Source organism: Schistocerca cancellata, chromosome 1 (assembly GCF_023864275.1).
Source record: "Schistocerca cancellata isolate TAMUIC-IGC-003103 chromosome 1, iqSchCanc2.1, whole genome shotgun sequence".
Lineage (NCBI taxonomy): Eukaryota > Metazoa > Arthropoda > Insecta > Orthoptera > Acrididae > Schistocerca > Schistocerca cancellata.
This window is the reverse complement of record NC_064626.1, coordinates 269,189,645-269,212,675: the sequence shown is the minus strand read 5'-3', so window position 1 is coordinate 269,212,675 and position 23,031 is coordinate 269,189,645. Positions and strand designations below refer to the sequence as shown.

The 23,031-nt window shown below is 36.5% G+C and overlaps 1 protein-coding gene across 2 annotated transcripts; it reads left to right on the top strand.

Moving 5' to 3' along the window:
* Window positions 1-3,595: 3,595 nt before the first annotated feature.
* LOC126171027 (TAR DNA-binding protein 43-like) lies at window positions 3,596-6,907 on the top strand. Of its 2 annotated transcripts, none has more exons than XM_049920767.1 (2): window positions 3,596-3,738; window positions 4,772-6,907. In XM_049920767.1, exon 2 carries the CDS (start codon window positions 4,782-4,784, stop codon window positions 6,093-6,095), a length of 1,314 nt encoding a protein of 437 aa, XP_049776724.1. In that variant the 5' UTR covers window positions 3,596-3,738; window positions 4,772-4,781; the 3' UTR covers window positions 6,096-6,907. The 2 variants fall into 2 exon arrangements, with proteins under 2 accessions (XP_049776724.1, XP_049776725.1); XM_049920768.1 differs by lacking the exon at window positions 3,596-3,738 and adding an exon at window positions 3,956-4,107.
* Window positions 6,908-23,031: the final 16,124 nt, after the last annotated feature.

Genomic DNA, 23,031 nt, shown 5'->3' with positions numbered 1-23,031 from the left:
AAAGCAGTCACTTTTGCAAGTGACACCAGTTTCATAGCATCTCATAAATGAATGACCTTTGATGAAAGAGGCAATTCAGTGGTTCAGGGATAATATATGGAAGCAAAATAATAATAAAACAGAGCAGATACTGTTCTCCCTCAGTAACCTTGATACTGATCTGAACAATCTCAAGGGAATGACGATGAAATCCATTCAGACAAAAAGTTATTTTGGAATAATCAGACAGAAAAAGATTGCAATGAATTATCTAGAGCAGTGTAGATAATAATAAAATAGAAGACCTGCATGAATCAAGGCCTACAACAGATGTCCTATTACATATTTTGCCATACACCCTTGAACTATGGGCTAATACTGTGGGGAAATTGTTGTAGTTAAGAATGCTTTCTTTTGGCAGGAGAAAGTAATAAGATCCATTTTTGGTCTATGAAACATAGCTTCCTGCAAAAAAATATTTCACTGAATGCAGAATACTTATAGTTCCCAGATCGAACATACGCAGGTTCTTGTCTGTGCCAAAGAGAATGCACATATATACAAAACTAGGGTTAATGTCAATACTTCTGGAACCAGTTGCAAAAACCTGATAAATGTCTCCTGGAGTAGACCATCCAAGACTAAAAATAATTTTCCGCACATTAGCATGGTGTTCCTGAGCAAGGTACCACAAAGTGTTAAGGACCTACCACATATCAAATTTAAAATGTGATGGAATCATGGTTAAAAAGAATGACCTTCTACAATGTCGAGGAATTCATTTGTAGTAGTGTAAATGATATAATAATTTATTTATAATCCGAAATAGATGCTGTACAATATAATCCCTGTAATACACAAGTGTACAGAAACATTTATGTAAATCAAATATGTAACACTATATTCTGTTACAACATTATATTCGGTAAAGAAACAGTTTGCACCAGACGATGTCTTACGTAACACCAGTGTTATCTTCAGGCAAATAAAAGGATTTGATTTGATTGACTTGCAGCAATTTAAGCTGTTTGCTCAGGATCCTGTGTAACACACCCTTGGAGATCGCAACGCATTTGTAATAAACAACATAGTCTACCTCAGTTACTAGGTCAATCACAGATAAAATTTAATAATAGGCCACTTACATCATATGCATCACAAACTCGTGTCATCACACGAATGTCACTGGACAAAGTAAAACTCCTATAATCTCAGCTGTATCGTCTGTCACATTTTACTTAAAGTATAGCATATTCATAGTGATTTAGGATGCAAGTTGAGATTTCTGATTAAATATATTGAAGAATTAGTCTTAAACTTGGGTAGCCACTCAGCTGTAAGCTGCACTAACCATGACAAAAATGGTTTTCGTATGTTTAGATTTCAAAGTAGTCTGAAACGAAGAGAAAGATCGGAAATAAATTGACAGAGATAACTGGGAACCAGGACCTGGCGCTCAATTGTAAGTATATGTTAATAAAAGTAGCTATAAACATGAAATCTATTGTACAACGACTGCTGAAGCAGTTTGTCTCAGAATTTTTTTATTCCTGAGGTATTTTAGCAATTGGCAAGGTGAAGAGGAATATTTATTGTGGTGTATTTACACATCGTTATCATAAACATACATTCACAAACTGAAAAATACTTGACACCATATTGCCATATTGTTGTACAGGTATGGTAGGCTGAGTGATAATTATGATTTTTTTATAGTAATTAGTCATTGTGAGCAAACCTGCAAAGGTAATGTAACCTTCAAAGAATGCAGTTTTGACCACAACTCAAATAGTAACAAACTTTCTGTCTTACTTTTGTGTTAGTGATAAAGACATTTAATAACAGCATGAATTCCAGACACAAAAAATTTATATTTGGTGTTTGGAGGGATGGTTCCTCAGACCTCACCGCTGTGCAAGAACTAATTTAGTCTGATGAACAAAAAATAAACAAAAAATAACAAACAACATTAGTTTTGGTGAATGTACATACTTCTAGGTTTGAGATCATGTATGGTATATTTCTAGGGGCCTCACATTGACATGAGCCTACATTTCTGTACCCATGCAGTATTACATTTCAGTTTTTCTTCCATAAAAAAACGCATTCTAAATATCTCTGTATACATGAATTACTGTTTGGTACGCTTTATACAAGCAATATCAAATATTTTATAAGAAATAATGTAAACATTGTGTGAGTAGGTTAATCCCACACAAGGTGAACATTACCAAATCCTCATAGTTGGGGAAAACGTGGCAGACGATTCAGCCTATTATGTAGGAGCTCTTGGTCAAAGCTGATGGGTGGAATTGAACACTGGAATTGACCCAACAGTTGGTCATATGATGAATGCTGTATGGGAACAATATAACTTGGATTATAAAAGCATGTATGATAGATACACAGTTGGGAAACAGAGAGTTACCGGCTAGATAATTATATACATGTCTGAGTTATAGCATGTGAAGCTCTGCCAAAACCTGGAATGCATAAAGACAAAAAATAAAAAGTGGTTAATTGCTGTATTTCCTTTCAAGTAATTTAATATGCAATCGTTTTATACCGAGGAGGGTATCCTAAGCTTCTTGTTGTCAAGGGACTTTCCATGATTTGTTGCTAAAATGGTTTTAAGAAACTAGATTAGAATATTCTAACTTCTGAAAGCAATAAGTACAAAGACTGGGTCAACAGATCTATTAAATGCACCCTCCACAATTAAATGATTAACAAGGTAAGAAAAGAGGTCAGATTATAGAATTTGAATGGATGAAGTCACATTCTGGCATTCTATACAATGATAAATCCGATCAACAAGTAAGAGAAACGATTAACAGTGACGACCTATAGAAAGTAAACTCCCATGCACAGAAAAATCCTAACAGTAAAAGACCAAGTGCTTCTCTCATAGCGGGAAGAATGAAATGAAAGTCAAAAAACAAGAGGTAAAAGCTATGCTAATATACAAAAATTCATATCAACACAACCATGGTTTGTGACGTACAAACATTCAAGGAAAATTATAGTATGCATTGTGAGAATGTGTCTAAGTCATGGCTCTGTTCCCCACCCATTCACACAGAATCGGTGTATCTAAGGCAACCTACTATCCGTGTGAAGAACAAACAATAGGTGATATAAATCACATTTTATTTCGGTGTACACGCTATGAGAAAGCCACAGTCAACTTTTTAAAACAGTTTTTAAACTTTCGTCACTGCCAGCCGCTTTGCACGAGCCCAGTTATCGGAGACTGAACCAGGTGGATCTACCACGGCATATCCAGATTTTTAGCGAACGAAGACATAAAAATTTGAAATAATTTTGAGCACTGAATTTTACTACAGAAATGAATAAACAATTAAATGGTTAACTGTCAATTGTGTCTTTGCAGTATAGGTGCAAATGTCTCTATCTGAAGACGTACATGAATGAAGAGAGACAAATGTTATCTTGCTAGATGTTTGTGTATCAAAAGAACTAAAATGTGATGTCTAAATAGTTTGTATGCTAGAAGCGAATAAAATAAAAAAATATTCGAAATGCCTTGGTTTCATACCAGTGATCTCTGCCATAAAGTAAATTCAGTATCATCTTTGGTCGTTGATGTCTTTTGAGATTGATCTTTGTACGGCGTTGTGTGTGATGTGAATGTGGTGGTAAATGGTTTATGTGTCGGTACTTGTGTAACTAATACTTTGTGTTGAGTGGAAAATATTAGTGCAGTGGTTCGTATTTAGTAAACAGTTGTAGTAAACGGTAAGCTTTCTTCGGACGCAAACTTAAGTTACGATTAGAGATATTTTTATTGGCGCACTTTCGTGAAAAATAGATGTTTATGCAGCCGCCATTATTACAAATGCCGTAACAACGCGCTTTGCGAGGTAAAACTTTGTCGTAAGATAGGTTACTGGTGAAGGAGAAGTTGTTATTGATATTCAAGCCGCAGCTCTGCGCACGCGCAGTACAGCATCCATTTTCTTGCTTGCTGGTACTGCGTCGTAATACGTGTAAAGTATTTGTCTGGGTCCTGGACTGTTGCGAACAGATGTTACTAATCGTGCCGTAACTAATCGTTGTTAATAACCATCGAGTGCGCTGTGTTATTTATGTGTTCTGTCTTGTAAGGTGAGCCTGTTTGCCAATATACGAAATTGTCCAAGCGTTCGTAGTTGATTCCTTTGCATTCCACCCGCAGTCAATACGAAGTTATATAAAATTTTAATTGTGTTGTTGTGGGCACGACGTCCTTCGCTGCTTGTTTGCGTACAGAGCATTGTTCAGAACTCCGTATTTTATTTCTACTTTCTCAAATTCTCTGGAAACATTCTGTGAACTTTCTGCCAGATCGGTCGTGTTTACTGTGTCGCATGATTTTATCGTGTCAGTTATTATTTTATGATGGAATAGGAGTTAAGCACCTTGCAAAATTGCTATATGCTTGGCTTAGTAAAGCATCAGGCCTATTTTTTTTGGGCAAAGGAATTAATTTTTCTGGGGGGGGGGTTGTTTAATGTATTGACAGCTCTTCAGTATTAAATGTTAGATTGAAATGTTTGATTAATGACATACTGTGCCTATGTTTTGCAGTTCTGTAGTATGATTTAGTATTAGTGTGCCTTGGGACATTTAAATTGTAGTTTGTTGCATTGTATCTGATGAGGAATGAATTTCTTAATAATTTGGTTTAAGTAGTACCTTTTGAGAGATTCCATTTTCGTGTAGCTAACGTTGATCATTCTAAACCTTTGTTGGCAATTTAATTGAGACAACCTTTCTCCATTTCTTTTAGGAACAAAAACATGACAGAGTACGTGCAGGTTGCGGAAGAAGAATGTGAGGAGCCTGTGGAGCTTCCTACTGAGGAAGATGGCACACTGCTACTATCAACATTGGTAGCACAGTTTCCAGGAGCATGTGGTCTGAAGTATCGTTGTAAGGAATCGCAGGGTATGAGAGGGATTCGTCTCGCTGATGGAAAATTGCATCCACCAGAGGATGGTTGGAAAGGTAATTTATATTGTTGTGTATTCCCCAAAGAGAACAAAAGGAAATCAGATGATAATACCATTAATTCAATGTCTAAGACAAAAAGAATGGAAAGCAAACTGAAGTGCACTGATCTAATTGTTCTTGGTTTACCGTGGAAAATTAATGATCAGCAGTTACGTGAATATTTTGAGGCATTTGGTGAATTGCTTATGTCACAAGTTAAGGTCGATCCCAAAACAGGACAGTCAAAGGGATTTGGTTTCATTAGGTTTAAGGACATAGAATCACAGATGCGAGTCATCTCGCAAAGACATTTAATTGGAGAACGTTGGTGTGATGTTAAAATACCTAATTCCAAAGATGGACACATTCAGCAAATGCCATCTAAAGTATTTGTTGGCAGAGTAACTCAAGATATGACAGCTCAAGATCTGAAGGATTACTTTTCTGACTTTGGTGAAGTAACTGATGTTTTCATTCCAAAACCATTCAGGGCATTTGCATTTGTGACTTTTTTAGATCCAGAGGTAGCTAACAGTTTGTGTGGAGAGGATCATCTTATTAAGGGTGTATCAGTTCGTACGGGCATGGCATTGCCAAAAAACGCCGATAATTATGCCCGCAATGCAGGCGGGTATCAAGGTGGTCCCAATAGGCAAGGTGGAATGGCAATGGTTGGTGGTGCGAGAGGTAGAGATTGGGAAGACATGAGAATGGGCTCTGCATCACCTCGGTCAAACAACACGACATTGACCCCAAATGTAAATATGGGTCAGATGGGTATGGGTATGTCTGGGCAGGGAGGTGGTAGTGGTGCAAATATGGGAGCACAAGGTAACACTTCAGACATGCAAAATGTATTGTTGACAGCGGTAAACCCCATGCTCGTGGCAGCTGCTCTAAATCAGGCTGGTTGGGGACTGATGGGGTCAGGTCAGCAAGGTGGACAGGCTGCTCAGCAAGGGAATCCTAGTGACACTGCTTCAACCGGAACAAATCAGCAACCCACTAATTATGGTGGTGGGTGGATGAACAGCCAAGGACCAGCCGGGGGCAGCACCAATGGCCAGCAGGGAATGTGGTCACAGAAAAACAAACATGATTCAATGCTGAAATATAACTGATGGGGCAATTATTTTTCCAGTAGTCCATCCTATTTAGTCATATTTGATGGATGGTATGCTCCTCATAGAGTGAGATATAGCTGCTGAATGCTGAGAAAAGTCATATTTTGCAAGAAATGGACCGTGTGCTGAGTTTGTTAAATGATGTGGAAGATCATTTTATGTTCATAAAGCATATGTACAGAATTTTGTGTGTGTGTGTGTGGTTTTAATTTTTATTATTTTTGTAACAAGTCTCAGCTTAATGACTTTAGTTTATCACCTCATGCTGAAAGTGTGTAATTTTGATGAAAGGGTTTTTCCTTGCTACTAAACCTTAAAGCACACGGTATTGAGCATTTCCTTTTGTAATGTTTAATTATATAATGAAAAAAAAACATTATTCATTTGTATTTCACATGAATGTTCACAGATTCACGAAAAGTGTGTGTTTTGAATTTAAAATATTACTCCAAAGAAACTTGTATGTATGTACTGTGATTGGAAATGGTTTTTTGGTTGTAACTGAAGAAGTGTCCGTGTGAAAACTACTTGACAGATGCTTTTTTGTATATAGTTACAAATGGTAGGCAGAATCCATGAATGTCTCCAGTTCTTAATGTCATGCAGTATGTATTTAAGGTCAAGAGATTGTGGCTGAGATTGTAGTCATTAAGTTATCACACTACCAGTGTGAAGTGAGTGTATTGGATTTGGATTGTCGTGTTTGTGAAGCTTGATTTAGCGAATGTTAACTGAAAAATGTTTGTGTGCTGAGTGTTTGAAATTATGAATGTGTAATAATGATTGAAATAAATGCTTTAAAACATAAATAGTGGGTTTGAATTATATTTTATTTAATAATTTCTGAATAAAGTTCGAAGTCTGACTTTTTGCTGTATTTTTTCACATGAGCAGTGGGGGCTAGTTACAGGGTGGAACAAGTGATTTAACACCTCATACTTATGTTACAGTTTGATCATTTGCATAAATAATGGTGGTTAGTAAAGATTAGTCTTTTAGGTAAACTGGTTTGTAGGCGGTGAGAAAGTTCCTAGCCATTTCTCCAGAGATTTCACTTCACAGGTGTATGAAGAATTCTTAAGTGGTGGATGTCTAATTTACGACTAAAGTCTTCTCATTTACGTACCTTCTATTGTGTTTAAAAATACTCTTAATCAGTCTCTCTCTCTCTCTCTCTCTCTCTCTCTCTCTCTCTCTCTCTGTGTGTGTGTGTGTGTGTGTGTGTGTGTGTGTGTGTGTGTGTGTGTGTTGGACATATTGTGCGGCATTGTTAATGTGGAATTTTTTATTTCTTGTGTACTACATGAAATAATTATTTCATGTCTTGTTCCAATTGTTTTGTCTGGAAATACTCACAGTGACTATTCTGGCTTGATTTTGGTTTTAACCAGTTAACGTAAAATTTTAGGACTTGTGGAAGCGTCCAACTGTCAACATTTTTGTGAGTTTTCATAGTGTTCTGTCAAGTCCGTGCCTCCAAGGTTGTTCAATCAGGAAAACAGTCATATGGGTTTACAGTTTGGTGGCTTGATTTCTTTAATAGGGGGAGAACTGTTCTGATATGGCACACACTCTGCTGTTGCTGTAAATTCCAAAAGTTCATTGCATTTATTTCACGTCATCACCACCATCATGGCAGTGTGTTAACTCACCTTGCAGGGTGCATAACTACTGCACTATTACATGGTGTATTTCTAAAGTAAAGTTGGGTTTGTCAAGGTTTCTTTGCATTTGGTAGAGAACGTACAGGGATGTATCACTTGCATGTACTTTAGTCATTAATGTAATTTGTGTTCGATGTTTAGAGAAGAAATGTTTGTGAAGTTTGGTTAGTGCATCAGGATTCATCTAAATCAGAAATTAGTGTCCATTATATTTGTTACAAGTGATGTGGCCTGTTGATTCTAATGTATTGTTCCTCTGTTGTAATTCTGTTTTCTGAGTACCAATTTTATGCAGAAATTCATTTTCCCCGGTGGGACAGTGTTCACCTGTTCCTTCAGTTTAATGTCACGTGCATAACGGACGTGCAGTTACCTCTAGTACATCTGCTGAAGTTCAGTAGACAAAATTAGACTGAAAGCTGCATCAGTGTAGCTCAGTGTTGCATTTAATGTCATCCCGTGCGTATCTGCCTGTGTAATGCAGCATGACTGTAAGTAAGTGCTTCTTTGTTGAAATGTTTAGCCTACTTTCACAGTTAGATGAAGTTGCAGAGAGCAAATATTACTTCAGAAATGAATTTGCAATTACATCCACCAGTAAGAAGTTCCTCTCGAAACATCTCTAGAATTAATATTTACAAATCTATTCTATTTTCATGCAGTGCCTAAATGTGTGTGTCCACTAGACAAGTAATTTCTGAAAGCTTTTGCTGGAGTGTTTACATTAGAGCAAAAACCTGCACAAATTTACTTCTGCAAGTTAATTTCAGGTACTTGCTGCAAGTACTTCCAGAAGTGTTTCCATTAGAATTGCATCATGAGATAAGTACGAGGAAGTTAACACAGTCATGCTTAAAAATAGAGCAGCCTCTGCCCATGTTGCAGTATTGTTACTGTTATTGTTGAAGAGTCTTTACGAAAAACAAAATTGAGGAAAAGCGAAATATTTGGGTGATGAAATGAATAAAAAGCTGTACATGTTTGTTATTGAGAAACATAATTGACTGCATTAAAATCTAGTCTCCAATGTGGCTTGTCTATAGTACGATCAGACATTCAAAAATGGCATACAAAAATGTGTCAAGCTATACTACCAACAGATTGCATTTTCATTAGTCACAAGTTTTTGCAAGCAATTTGTTATTTTACATAACACATTTACATTAATGCTAAAATATGAAGACTTAACGTACTGCCATTCAAATTCCCCTTCTGGTGAAACAAAGTTAATAGTAAATTATTTTTGCATGTCCGTGGCTGTGGTGGTCAGTTGCATATGTTTAGGTCTACCAAAGGTACATGTAGTTTTGCTCATCTGCTGCTGTGCTATTCTCCTTTTCAACACTTGACATTTTAATACTGGTGTTAAACACACAACTTCTGCAAACCTGAGAAGAACTTCCCAACTGGCAGGTTCGGGAAATATTTGCAGCAAGACACAAGAAATTGTATCCACCAACTTGTGTAAGCTACTTCTTCAAGTTGAAACTAGTGAAAGTCGACTTGTTGGGAGTGTTCCTACGCCAAACAACTGACAGAAACAACTTCTGGAAGTTTACTTGCTAGTGAGCACATGTCTTAACAGCAGAACAACTAAAGTTTCTCTTCCAATATAATGTAGCAGAGATGACATTGTGAGAATGAAAACTACCACATATAAATTTTCATATATGTTTATTCAGTAACACTAACGACTAAGCGAAAGTAAGGCGATTACATTACTTATTGTGTTAGTAAATTGACATCCCTAAAAGTAATGAAAGTTTTATACATTTTCCATACAGTATACAATGTTTCCCTCCTCGGTGTATGTCCCTTACGTGTTGACTGCTTTTTGCAAACTGTATGCTACTGCTTGTTAGGTTTCTGTCATGATTGTTTGCAGTGATGTAATTTTGTCAGTATAGGTTAATATAGTATGGCTGCCTCAAAGTAACAGGCATAAAGTAAGGAAAAACTAAATATTGCTCAAATTTTTACATACACCATAGTGTAAAGGGAGAAATGTAACCAGTGTAGCTTTGCATGTAACGTGAAACATCTCTGCTCATTTAACAATTATCATGGATGACTACATTCATTCTAGAAAATTTAATCCTCCAGCCATGGTCAAAGCAAGTGCGCCTAAAGCTCTTTCTGCACAATGCTGTGAGGCATGCTGAATAAAATATCTGGGTGTTTGTATGTTTTAAGCTATTATTTTCTCGTCTGGTATTTTCTGTTGCTCTGGAATATCAGGAGTCTTGTATTACACATTCTCAAGTCTCATCAACACAGTTACACATATATCTTCTCACGCTAGGAATTTCGTAACCAGTTTTGCAAGCTTGTGTATGGAACATTGCTTCAAGACATGCGACTATCAGAAAAGTTGTGAGCAAGTTTCTCTGTGTCCATTACATTGAACAAGATTTTCACACCCCCTGCGGTTGGAGGATTAAACACAAAAGCTGCATGTACATTAAATGTTGGCTAGATAACACTTGTAAATTCAGTTTTTGGTCTTATAGTTACATTCCCTCTAAGCATTTTAATTATCAGATAAAATTTCTCCTCGGTTTTATACAGGAAGGGTTAAACACAAGAGCTGCTTGCTGAAAATAATTAGGAATTGAGCTTTATGTTTTCAAGATTTGCTTGTTCCACAATGGCCAGTACACCCACAGCTTAAGCAACTTACATACTTCTCATTCCTAGTATAGTTTGTATACATTGAATCTGATTCTGAACATTATACGTGAAGGATTGATGACATATGTACATCTGCAGTTTATGTTGGAAAATTACCCGCCATCAATATTGTGAGACTAAGGGCTTGAGGTACCATTCGCTGTTTTAGTTGCTAATAGACTCGGAAATAAGATTAAAACTTTATCAGGCATACATTTTGATGAAGATTACATTATTACCCACATGAAGTGAACAACTTTATCAAGAGACACAAAATAAGCTACTCATAAATTACTATAGGAGACTTCAGTGGATCAGCTGTTAACTTTTACAACATTATTGTTTTCATAGTATTGATTTGTGGAATACCTCAATTTGATACAGTAAAGAGGAAGTAAAATTCATGTAGTTATAGAATTTCAGAGAGACAGTTCGTAAGAATTAATTATCTGCTTGATTGAGTGCCTGCTGTCAGAAGAACATCTTGAGATTTGAGTCAGTCCCATCTCAGGAATGCCTGGAAGTAGCAGTAAAGCATAAGTTTTATGCTTGAAGAGATGGTGTGTGTGGAGTGAGAAAGTATTCGTTGGATTGCCTGTTCTGAAACAAGAAGAAATCTGTGTTGCTGAGAGAACGAAGTACTAGAGGGAGTGAGGTAAATGATTTTGAATGTGTTGCATGATTGTGAAAAACTGTATACATATACTTCATAAAAATGCATGGTTGTGTTGAAGGTGTCTGTGTGCTCTGTCTGGTGTGTACTGTTACTTTTTACATTTTATTCAGTTGTCCTAGAAGAGTGTTTATTATGTAGTTGGTACTTGTATCCTGTTTTTTAAGTGTGTGAAATTCCAAAGAATAGTGCCTTCTCCTTACTCTGAAGCTAAATTGGAATTGTGTATTTATAGACTTACAGCTCTTCGTATGCACTTGCAAACTACACTCTGGAGTCCCACTCTGGAGGAACAGAGTAATTTTTTCTATCTACTGTACCACATTTTTTAGATAATTGAACATCTTTAAAGATAGAAAGAGAATCAAGACTGTTACAGCTTGACTAAGTAAAGAGTGTGTGTGTGTGTGTGTGTGTGTGTGTGTGAGGGAAGACATTGGTATACTTAATAAATACTGGATATGCCACCTTTTTGTTTTCTCTCTCTCTCTCTCTCTCTCTCTCTCTCTCTCTCTCTAGCATGTTATTGACTGGAAATGGTTGTACTAAGGATTAAGTTGGTTGGTTGATTTGGGAGAGGGGACCAAACAGTGAGCCTATCGGATTAGGGAAGAATGGGGAAGGAAGTTGGCTGTGCCCTGTCAAAGAACCCAGCCTGGCATTTGCATGAAGTGATTTAGGGAAATTATGAAAAGCTTAAATCAGAATGTAAGTTCTTCATTTTCTAGAGTAGAGTAATAGCTTCCCATCTCAGGCACAACATACCAATATTATGCTCACCATCAAGCACACACCTTGCTTGTCTAAGCTGTACTGGTATAATTTAATTTATATAACTTTTCTCTTGAAATGGGTCAATATGTAACTTGAAATTTCACAAAGGAAGAGAGCAGATGGTATGAACCGTACCAGGAATTCAAGTAGAACATGACATGAAATGATTGGAATACTTAGTGAGTTTGCAAGTCTAAGCTCAGCTGTGAACTCTGAATGATAATATCCCTAACAAAAATTTTCTGTACATGGAGTTTTCCGTACTGGGTATCGTGTTCTTGCAGTGGTAAATGTGAAGATACGCAGGGCTTTATACTGAAGTCACGAAGTGAATGATCAACTACCGTGTCAATATGTGATAACATCCGAAGGTGACAAATATATCAATCACATGTCAGTGATTGATTGTTAGTGGACTTGGAAGGCTACTGCAGTTGGGCTATTATTTGACCTAAAAGTCTTCGAAACTGTACACTGCAAGCACATACACATCAGTGCAAGGTACCTATAACATCAATGAAGGGGTCAATGGAAGTGTCAGATTCCACCCATCTGGTTTGACCTGCAACATAACTGTGTTGTGTGATGTCATTTGGGTGTGACGTGCTTGAAATAGATTGTACTTACAGTTGGTGTGTTGGAGAAACTGGTGGCACATTTTAGTGTGGGATATTTTTTGTTTCTGAATTGTTTGTGAATATGACAATGAATGTAGTGTTGTATGGTATTCGATGCCTTGGAAGTGTGCTACATTGACAGTGTGGTGTTCTCATGTCATTAGTTATTCGCTACAGGTTTGTTTTGCCACTGTCGTGTACTGGAATCCCCGGTTTGAGAAGCACAGAATCAATCTGCTCAATTTCATAGATTTTGCGTGCTGCTGACACTCCACATTCTGCCAAGAGACCCTAAAACTGGAGAAATTTAGTTGTAGATGTCATACTACTGTCCATAGTAGCAAGCAATGAACAACTAGTAAACTGCATCGCAATGAACAACTAGTAAACTGCATCGTAAAATCCATACATAGAACCCAGACAGAATCTCATTTATAGTAAACACACACACACACACACACACACACACACACACACACACACACACACACACACACACACACACACACACACACAGAGAGAGAGCCACAGCCACAGAGAGGGAGAGAGAGATCCACCATTAACATCTTGAAAAACGAACAATTTCAAAAAATTAATGGTGTGTGTGTTTTTTACTATAAACGACGTTCTGCTTGGGTTCTGTGTATGGATTTTACAATGCAGTTTACTAGTTGTTCATTGCTTGCAGCTATGTACGATAGTGCAAGGCATCTACAACTAAATTTCTCCAGTTTTACGGTCTCTTGGCAGAATATGTGAAGTGTCAGCAGTGTGCAAAATTTATGGAATTGAGCAGATTCTTTCAGTGCTTTTCAACCCGGTTATTCACATATGTGACAGTGTTTTCACTGAGTTTCAATGTTTTTTTTTTCTTTGTTGTGCATGCCTAGAATTTGGCCAGTAAGTTTGTTTTGGTGTATTTTTAGTGTGCATTCCTTTGCATTTGTGATTTTCTTTGGTATGTGGATATCGAAATGTATGTTGGAGTAGTTAAGTTTTTCAGTTTTAGGTGCCTGGAATGTGTTGTTGTTATTTGGATCGCATTAGGTTTTGATAATAGTTCTGCTACATTATTAATTGTCATTAAGTTGTGTGCTGTCAGTGAATAACTTCTTGGTTAGTGATTATTAATTAATAACAATCGTGTGCTGTCAGTGAATAACTTCTTGGTTAGTGATTATTAATTAATAACAATCCATTATCAGTCAAAAGATTTTTTCCCTAAGTGCTGTCCAATGTGATTATTAGCTAAAACTCAGTTTTCAAGGACACTATGGACGTAATGTGTGTTAAATCTACTTCCATATTTCATCTGATAGTAACAAAATGACAGAGTTAGAAGATTTAATGAAATAAACTATACCTCAGATGGTATTAATGAGCAAATGTGAAATAAAGTCTCATAACATATTATGTGTGTGTGACCACATAACTTCCATCTTCATCCGTGAAAAAATTCCACATAGGCACTTAACATTTTGAAACCATTTAACATGTTTGTGGCAGGTTATATATGCAGCATTTGACTCATGTAAACTGTTTGATAGTGATATGATGGCATATTGAATTTACTGTTATGCAAATGGGAATAATGCTAAACCCAATTTAGCATTTTCTCATTAATCCCATGTACGCTATAGTTTAACTCTTTAAACCTACCATATGTATCAGTTCTGTTATTGCTAGTTGAAAAACTGAAGAAGATGTACTACTGCAATTACAGTCATATTGTGCTGGGAAATGGGTTTGTAGCTCCAAAACACATTGAATGGCAATTAAAAAAATAAAACATTGATAGTGATGATCAATGATGATATTAATTAGTAGTCCCTAACCTATAGTTCTCTTAGTTACTGGCTCTTGGTATTGCTGTCTTCATTTGAGATCTATAGGTCAAGTGAAATTTGCGATTTTGGTTTTGTGTCTTGGTGTGTGGGACTGGAGGGGGCAGGGAGTTGCCTGGTATCTCTGTCTTCATTTGAGCTGTATAGGACAAATGAAATATTCAGTTGCAGTTGAGCATAATCATCTTTTTTTGGTTTATTCTCCAGGATTTTGTGTATGTATCTTATCCTCACCCTAGACTCCCTACTTCCTACAGTTGTCCTGTTAGTTTCATTTTATTGCTGAAGTGATATACTACACGTTGTTTGTAACACTGTTACTTGATATATGACAGCATGGTCGCCATACTGTATATGCTGGCAATAGGTGTGTCAGCCATCTTGATGACGTCCCAAGTGAGAGCAGACAGGTGGAATGTGACACTTCCATTTTGCACTCTTTCTATGTGTACTAGTTTGTACTACTGAGGCAATGGATGCATTAGGCACAGTAGAGGTAAATGCCTTCTCAAGAGTGGACTGTACAATTTCAAGTTCTTGCGTGCATTTTGGGTGATGATATGAAGCCCCAGGGGTGCTGTCAAAAATTGCTGCTTAAGAGAAACCGCAGAACCTATAGTGCCACCCTTCATTAAATACAATGCTAATCAATCTGCTGTAATAAATGTTCAAAGTTTTGTCTCTGGATGCAAATAACATTCCTGCCATATCCACTGTCTGAAATGTTATTCATAGAAGATACTTGGAAATTTGCTCACGATAATTTTCCTGTTAAAGTATAGTGAATCATGTAAATGACATTTAAAGATTTTCGTGTAACTTGCAGTAATGTAGCCGGAGACTGATTTTGTGCATGTTATATTGTTTTATTTCTGTGTTGTTCTAAACCAGTTCCGTGTGGACTGAATTTAATTTCTTATAATTCCATCACAATCCTGCAGTTTCCAAAAACAGTGGTGTGGGATGATTGATTCTGTCTTTTACCTACATAAGCCAGTGGCTTTAGAAGTTGAGATTTGGGTGGTTAGTGCATGATGAAACTAAACATCATTACTGATTTCTTTCATGAGTGATGTACATGATTGGTGCGAATTATCGCTGTAACATGAAAATTATTAAGTTCTCAGTCCCAAGACAGGTACATGCAAGTGTAATAACTAACAAAACTTTCCTGCATGCCAGTTGTAAAGTGTGTTCTGTTTGTATTTTTGGTTTCTGGCTTTATTAACTTATCTTTTATTTTTTAGCATGAAAGTTGATTATCCCACTAACCATTCCATTGCTGTGGGCATGTATACACATTCTGCTATACCGTTCCCGGGGTATTGAGAGCTTCAATACATGCCCCGTTTGGATTTTCCTACAGTGCTGTGGACGTCTGAATGTGTCCTGAGTTGTCAACCCCTCACTGCTCCGGACGAGTTACTTACATATTGTGGTGAACATGAAAATTTTGAGTGTGTCATAAAACACATGTTCCTGATTGAATGCTGACATTTTTTCAAAAAGTCTTATTTCGATATCTTACATTATTTATGAGATAGAGTGATTTTTATGACCACGATTCATGATGGGTGGTGTAAATGGCACTGTCGTGTGTAACTGTTCTTCGAATATAAAACTTGTGAATGTGCTCTCAGTATCATATCTACATTTCATTCACTTCAGTGTATGAGCTAAAATCAACCATACACAAAGTTTGCACAGTGCCTTTCTACCTAAGCAAAATGTTTAAAATATCGCGCAGTGTTTTATATAATTTGCAGGAAGTATGAGGTACAATGAAAGAAAATTCAGGTCTTAAGCGAGTGAGGTTATCAGTCAGTAAGATATGCAAAAATCAATTTTTACATAATAGTTTTTGGAAATTTGAGTCAAAAGTATTTAATGTTGCCTGGAACACCATCGCTCAGCAGAGGCACAGACATTTGGCGAGCAGTACAGCCATAACAAAACATTCTCTCAGTACAGAATGCAAAGAACACATCTGTAGCAGCAAAAGGGTTGATGGAGGCTGAAGTAGTATCTTTGACAAAGGCAATGACTCTGTCAAAGAAAGCTTAATGGTATTAATGTGCAGCAATTTAGAGATACCACAGAAACATAAATTGAAGAAGGGGATGGGATACTCCACACCTTTTATGTGATGATTTGTTGTGCAACAGCTTTTGTTAAATATTCCATTTGAGGCACGATCTATCAATGACTTGGTTGTTGTAATATTGTGCACTATGTGGAATTGGGCACCCTGCAGACATGGAGGCACACTATCAGTCATTCAAGCCAAGAAAATCTCTTGGAAATGACAATTTCCATACAGTCATTAATACTAATGTTTTTATGTTGAAAACCTGTATTAGCTCATAAAGACTTGCTCAACGGACTTAAGGGAATTCATTGGAGCCTTCTCACTCTTTTAAATACCTGATGTATAGTTGTCATTATTTGTATGTACTTAAAAAGTCATGCTTATTTAGTCAACTTGGGAATGTAGTTTTATTTCATGATGTAGTTCATCACCTTCTGATTTACAGGTCTGCTGATGTTGCTGAATGTGGATGGCACTAGTCTCCATAACTGAAGTAGCACATGGTCCTTCACGCTGCTGTGTGCATGTTACTGTTAATATTCAACTGTACCATGTGTATAATTGTGATGTTGTCAACTTGGGCAGGATAAAATTGTAGTTTTTCAGTTCAAATATAGTAATGATGTGTTTCATTCCTCCTTCGCAAAGTCTTAAAATAGCAAGATCGCTGTTTTCATCTTATGACTCAAATTACTGATATCAGCATTATGTGTGTCTTCAAGAAAAAGTAGGGAGATTGAGGCTGAAACTGATCATGCTACAACACAATGTGGTGAATATAAACAACGTGCTGTGACATGTCACACAACCGACCATATTTTGTCAGATCACTCCAGTACAAAGATTTAGAACAGCTGAGCTTAAACCAACAGTATATACACAGTGAAAACGAGGCTATAATTCAGTTACTATAGCATAGTAGTTCAGTTGGTGACAACAAATGGTAATAGGGCTTCTGTATCCATTCTTGCTGCTGGGTAGCAGCAGTTGTTTCAGAATTTGTGAACAGGGACAAAATACTCCTATTTTTATAGAACTTATTGCTAGAACTAAGTGGCAGTATTTTTTGCTTACTATAAGTATTTGTTCTAAAATGTTAGATGGATTGGTTGTTTTTCCTTTCTGGGTGAATCTTGTCATCAGTGTGATGACATGTTATCTAAATACTTAGATTTAAGAAGTAGTCATATCCACAATTTCAGAGTGGTTTTGAATGCATATATAAAAGTTACTTATATAATATTATTAACAAATACAAGACTAGGGTGAGCAAGTTTCAGTAACTGACATGTTATACCTGCATCTGTATCCTGTTCGTCGAATACATCTTGGTTAGGCATATGTAAATGCTTGGTTGTGTTCTATATAATGTTGTACTTTGTGCACCCCATTTAGCTGCTCCTGGGTGATGTGTCTGTAGACAAAGTTTCCTTTTCATGTTTAAACTTTGCTTTGCTTCATCTATACATAACCAAGCAAGGTGCCACAGTGCTTAGCACAATGTACTGAAGCAAAATGGTTCAAATTTCTGTTTTGGCCATCAAAATTTAGTTTTTCTGTGATTTCCCTAAACTGCCTAAGGCAAACAGTCGGATGGCTCCTTTGAAAGGGCATAACCAAATTCCTTCTCCTATCTTTCCCCCATTACAAGCTTGTCCTCAATCTCTAATGACCCCCATTATCAAAAGGGCTCTTTATCTTCCGTTCACCTTCTTTAAATTTACTTACTTAATACCCAGATTTAATAAAGCATCTGCTTTAATGACATTTTGATCAAAATATAATGTTCCATTGTGCAGTGTACCATGTGGCTTGTATTTAGGAGTGGGTCAAAATTCCTATACAACCACCCAAATTCACATTGATTGTGCATTGTTTCAACTGTAGTAGGCCATTTGCTTTGAAAAGAGGGAGAACTCTTGCCTTTCATTGTTTATATTTGTCATACTCCTGTAACTTTCATATATTTTTGGGAAAAGACATTCTGACTGCAAAGAAAAGTTACTGACAGGCATCCCATATGCTGCCTTTAATGATTATGCCAAAGATGGCGAGTTTGTGGCTGAAACAAATAATTATTGTGGATGTGTGCTGTAATTGTGTATGAAAGAAATAAAAAATAAGTGTATATTTTGCTTTCTTGCTTGTATACTTTAACAATAATGGAAATTTCTAGATGGAGCAAAACGTAAAATAAGGAAAAAGTAGCCATTCACTTATAGTGGACTGATGGGTAATGTACAGAAACATATACTAGAAAACAGCTTTCACACTAGCTTTTGAGCAATAACACTTTTATTTCCCCCTAGCACTAGTGCACAAATTTACACAAGACATCCAGATATACACTCATGTGGTCACAGCAAGACTGCAACTGTGCAATTTGTGTACGTGGCTGGGAAGTTAGTTATTGCTCAAGAGCTGATGTGAATGCTGTCATCTGTTATGTTCCTGTTCTCCACCCATAAATTCACTGTGGGGGAGTGGTTGCCTTCCTGTTATCTTGCTTATTGCACCCTGTGTATTTTGTTGTTGGAAACATTCAAAATGCCCAAATGGTGCACCTTAGCTGACATACTGGTAACACACACATTTTTCTCTCATATTATTAATGAAATACTTTTCTTGATATTACTTTAAAATTTGTCAATATTACGTAAGCTAACTCTGTGTAAATGCATTATCAGTCCATATTTTTATCTAATTCGTTTCAAATGCTTTTAGAATGATTGCAGTTGACTTCCACACTGAGCAGTACATAGAGCATAGTGTAGCATGTTACATAGTGTGTTATTTTCTAATTAATCAAATGTTTGTGAATGAATGTGAGGAGCCAAGGAAAAGCTGTTGTTCTTTGAACCAGCTGTAAATGGGACTGTGTTAATGTGGCAGTGTGATACACGAATTGAAGTGTGCATTGATGGTGAAAATAGAAGAGACAGTAAGTAGTGGATGTCAGTCCCATCCAAGATCTCTTGTTGCCTCAGTCAGGCAGCTGTGTCAGGAGAGGTGTTTCTGAAAGACTTTGTCAAAAAGTCTACCAATTTTCAGTCTTCCCTGCATGCCTGTCTGCTGTCCACCACTCCTTGAATTGTAAGTTGATTATGGTTTAAACATTTATAAGCTTAGCATTAATTTTTTACTGTCAACTTGTAACAAAGCTCAAAAAATAATATGTAGTCTCCAGATGCCATAAAACGTAGTAATTTGGGGGCGGGGGGATGGGCATTACATTTTGCACAATGGATGACCCTTTCATTTTAACCCTGTGATTAGTTGGCACCACTTTAGTCTCAGTATTTGGTATTTGACTGAGCACTATGTAGAGAGACGGATGGGTGGGGTGTGCGTGGTGTGGTGTGCATGTGTGCACACGTGTATTTGTGTGCATGTTTTTCCTATAGCTAGAAAAATGAAATGCATTCCGAAAACTAGCCAAGTTCTGTACATTCTGTTTGTGTACTTATCAATGATACAGTGCATCTGCCTTTTGGTGAGTTGTCTCCTTTATTCCTAAATAATTCATAATTTTCAACCAGAACTTTCATTAATTACATCACGTAAGTGTTATGAAGATGCTATGTGAATCCCTGGAGGGAAGGCGACATTCTTTTCTGGAAACACTGTTGAGAAATTCAGAGAACTGTCATTTGAAGCTGACGCTGAATGATTTTATTGCCACCAACATGCATTGTGCATAAAGACCATGAAGACAAGTTTCGAGAAACAGGGTTCATATGGAGGCATAAAGCTATCGTTTTTCCCTCTATTAGCGAGTGGGACAGGAAAGGTAATGACTATTAGTAGTACTGCATACCCGCTGCCACACACTGTACGGTGGCTTGCGGAGTATTTGTGTAGATGTACATACATTTCTTACTGGAAAAGGGTATTTTAGATATTAATTTCTATTTTCAAGTTAGTTGTGGATAGTTCTGTACTTTCATCCTCCGTGACTTGAGTGGCAATAAGCCAAATAAAAAATTCTGTGTTCAAGCAGCAGATTTGGTTTTCTAACATCTATCTTTGCTATTGTCCTCTCAAGTAAAGCTGCTGTAATAGTTCTGCTCATAACAGATGTGGAAATAAGTGTCAAAAACTTCTATATTTTGCTTGAAATGATGTGGCTTGATATGTGAGAAAATTTTGTTCCTATAGTTTTCTGAGAACCTGTGAATCACCATTCTTTCTTATTTGATGCCTTAAATTCATATTTTTTAATTTATTTATGCTTTTCCCATGCTGAAATGTCCAGAACTGTTGATCTTTAATGATTGGTGGGGTCTTCTTTAGCAGAAATGGAATGTAAATTTATGTGCTTCGGAACAGCGCTAGGAACTTCGTCTTTTGAGTTAGTATATTTTGTAGTCTCTCCTTAAGCAGTATGTAAACATTCCAATATTATATGCATATTTGTTATGCACTATTAATTTCAGTATCAGGATTTTATTGTTATGTTTTATGTATAAGTACATTTATTTTCACTACTTCCATTATCAAGCTATCCCAAAGGATTACAAAATCTTTTATCCTATAAACCTGTCTTCTGCCCAGTTGGAGATGTTACCCTACATCTGACTTGATGTAGAAGCATTTTCTAAGTTCTACTAGATATTTTGAGCAAAGTGACATTTCTGGTAGCGACTTTTGTGTACACAGAGTATGATTCACAGATACCTCTTTCAAAATTAAAAGGTGATCAAATTTTCCACATTATTTTGTCTTTGTATGCTGAGAATTTCCTTTCATAGTGTCAAGCAGACTATCTTCAACCAGTGTTTTTTATTATTAGTTTTATTAAAATTATTAGTATGAAGGGCAGATATTTTATGTATTTTTTTGGCTTCTGCATGATGTAGAAAGCCCATTGGAATGAAGTTATTATGAGCTCCACGGTGACTACACAGATGACTCTTAGTCTGTATGCAGTTATTTCAATGCCAATCTTCTGTTTTCTAGGAAGGAAGATTAAACAGTATAAATTTACTTCTTCCTAATAGTGGGTACTACATAGGGAATTTATTGAAAGAAGGTGGATTTTCCATTTTTATGTAATGATTTGGTTACTGGTGCCATATTATTTTAATATAAATTTAACTGATTTGTTACAATATCCAGACAGTAATTTTAATGCTAATGGACAGTGACTTATATTGCTAATTTTCTTATTGTTCAGTGAAGGGAGTAATATGAATTTTGTTATAAGTGAAAAGATGAGGATTGTGTGCTTTACTGTAAGTGAAGGCCTAATATTTAGAGTGTGTGTGTGTGTGTGTGTGTGTGTGTGTGTGTGTAATTTCAATTGGACAATCCTCTCAGTAAAGTGAGAATGCTAGTTTGTGTGATTCAGTTTCTCTGCTGCTGATGATATATGTGAGGTTTTTCTATTTGACTCCATGTCACAGTTCTAGTCATCAGATTATTATAAAATACTTACACACAAATGAGACACACTATGGAACATTCAGAACTTTTCTAAAATGTTGTTTGTTAAGTTGACCAGTTTGACATAAACTGAGACATGAGAATTTATGCATGCCTAAAGTGAATCTGATTTAATGATTGTTGCCAGAATATAATTCAAGCCATTGATAATTGTCAAGTTACAGGGTTGGCACACAGGTTTTACTGTTTTGAGCGTCACCGGAACCAACCTCCAGATGTCCCCAGTAATGATTCGCAGACATGAAAATATAATGCTTCGTCTGAGCAATTGAATATGTTTAAATAACAGGTATCCAATTATTTCTTGAAAATAATTCTGTACAATAAATATTAATCTTTAAAAGGTACTGTTGCTCATCACATAGAAGAGGCATTTAGCTATGCAAAATGAAAAATAATTGTAGAAATATTTCAGCTTTTGGACAAAGCGCTTTCTTCTTTAGAGAGTGAAGTGTCACAACAGCAATAGTTTGCGTGCGTGTGTGTGTGTGTGTGTGTGGTCCAAAGCCTCCTCTGTGCATTTCATTTTGTTGTTATTCTGTCCTGGACTAACTATTATTTGTTTCATTAAAATTTGCTGTCATTTCTGTTTGTGAACCTGCTTTTGGTAAGTAGTAATGTTTTCAGTAAATTATTTTTTTTGTGATTTTACAGGTCAGCATCAGATTGGAACTTTATGCAACAAGTAGCATACAACTATTAACAAAGTGTTGTGGCATTAAAACGAAAGTGCCTTGTAACTGAGAGCAGATAGTACTGCATTGGGGCAATGAGGAAAGTGCAGAATTACTCCAAAATGTGCAGCTACTAACTGTAAGAGCAACATGAGGAAATGAATTGTGGCCCTGGATTCGAGCTGTAATTATTAGTAGAAGAAACAAGCATCATTAAAAATTATTTGTTTCTGCCAAATTGCTTGGTTTATTAGAAGCTGTAAAAGTTATATTTTGACTGGATACCAGCCACCACCTGCAACATTAATTCAGTTCCTTATTCAAACCACAAAGTGCCTGTGGTAATGTAATTGTAATACAAGCACTACTGTTAACAAAGTATTGAGCATCATGCAAGAAAAAGGCTTCTTTCTTCATTGAATAATGACCAAGCTTTATCTTATCTGTACTATTACAGATCATGTGCATACAATGAAACACTTC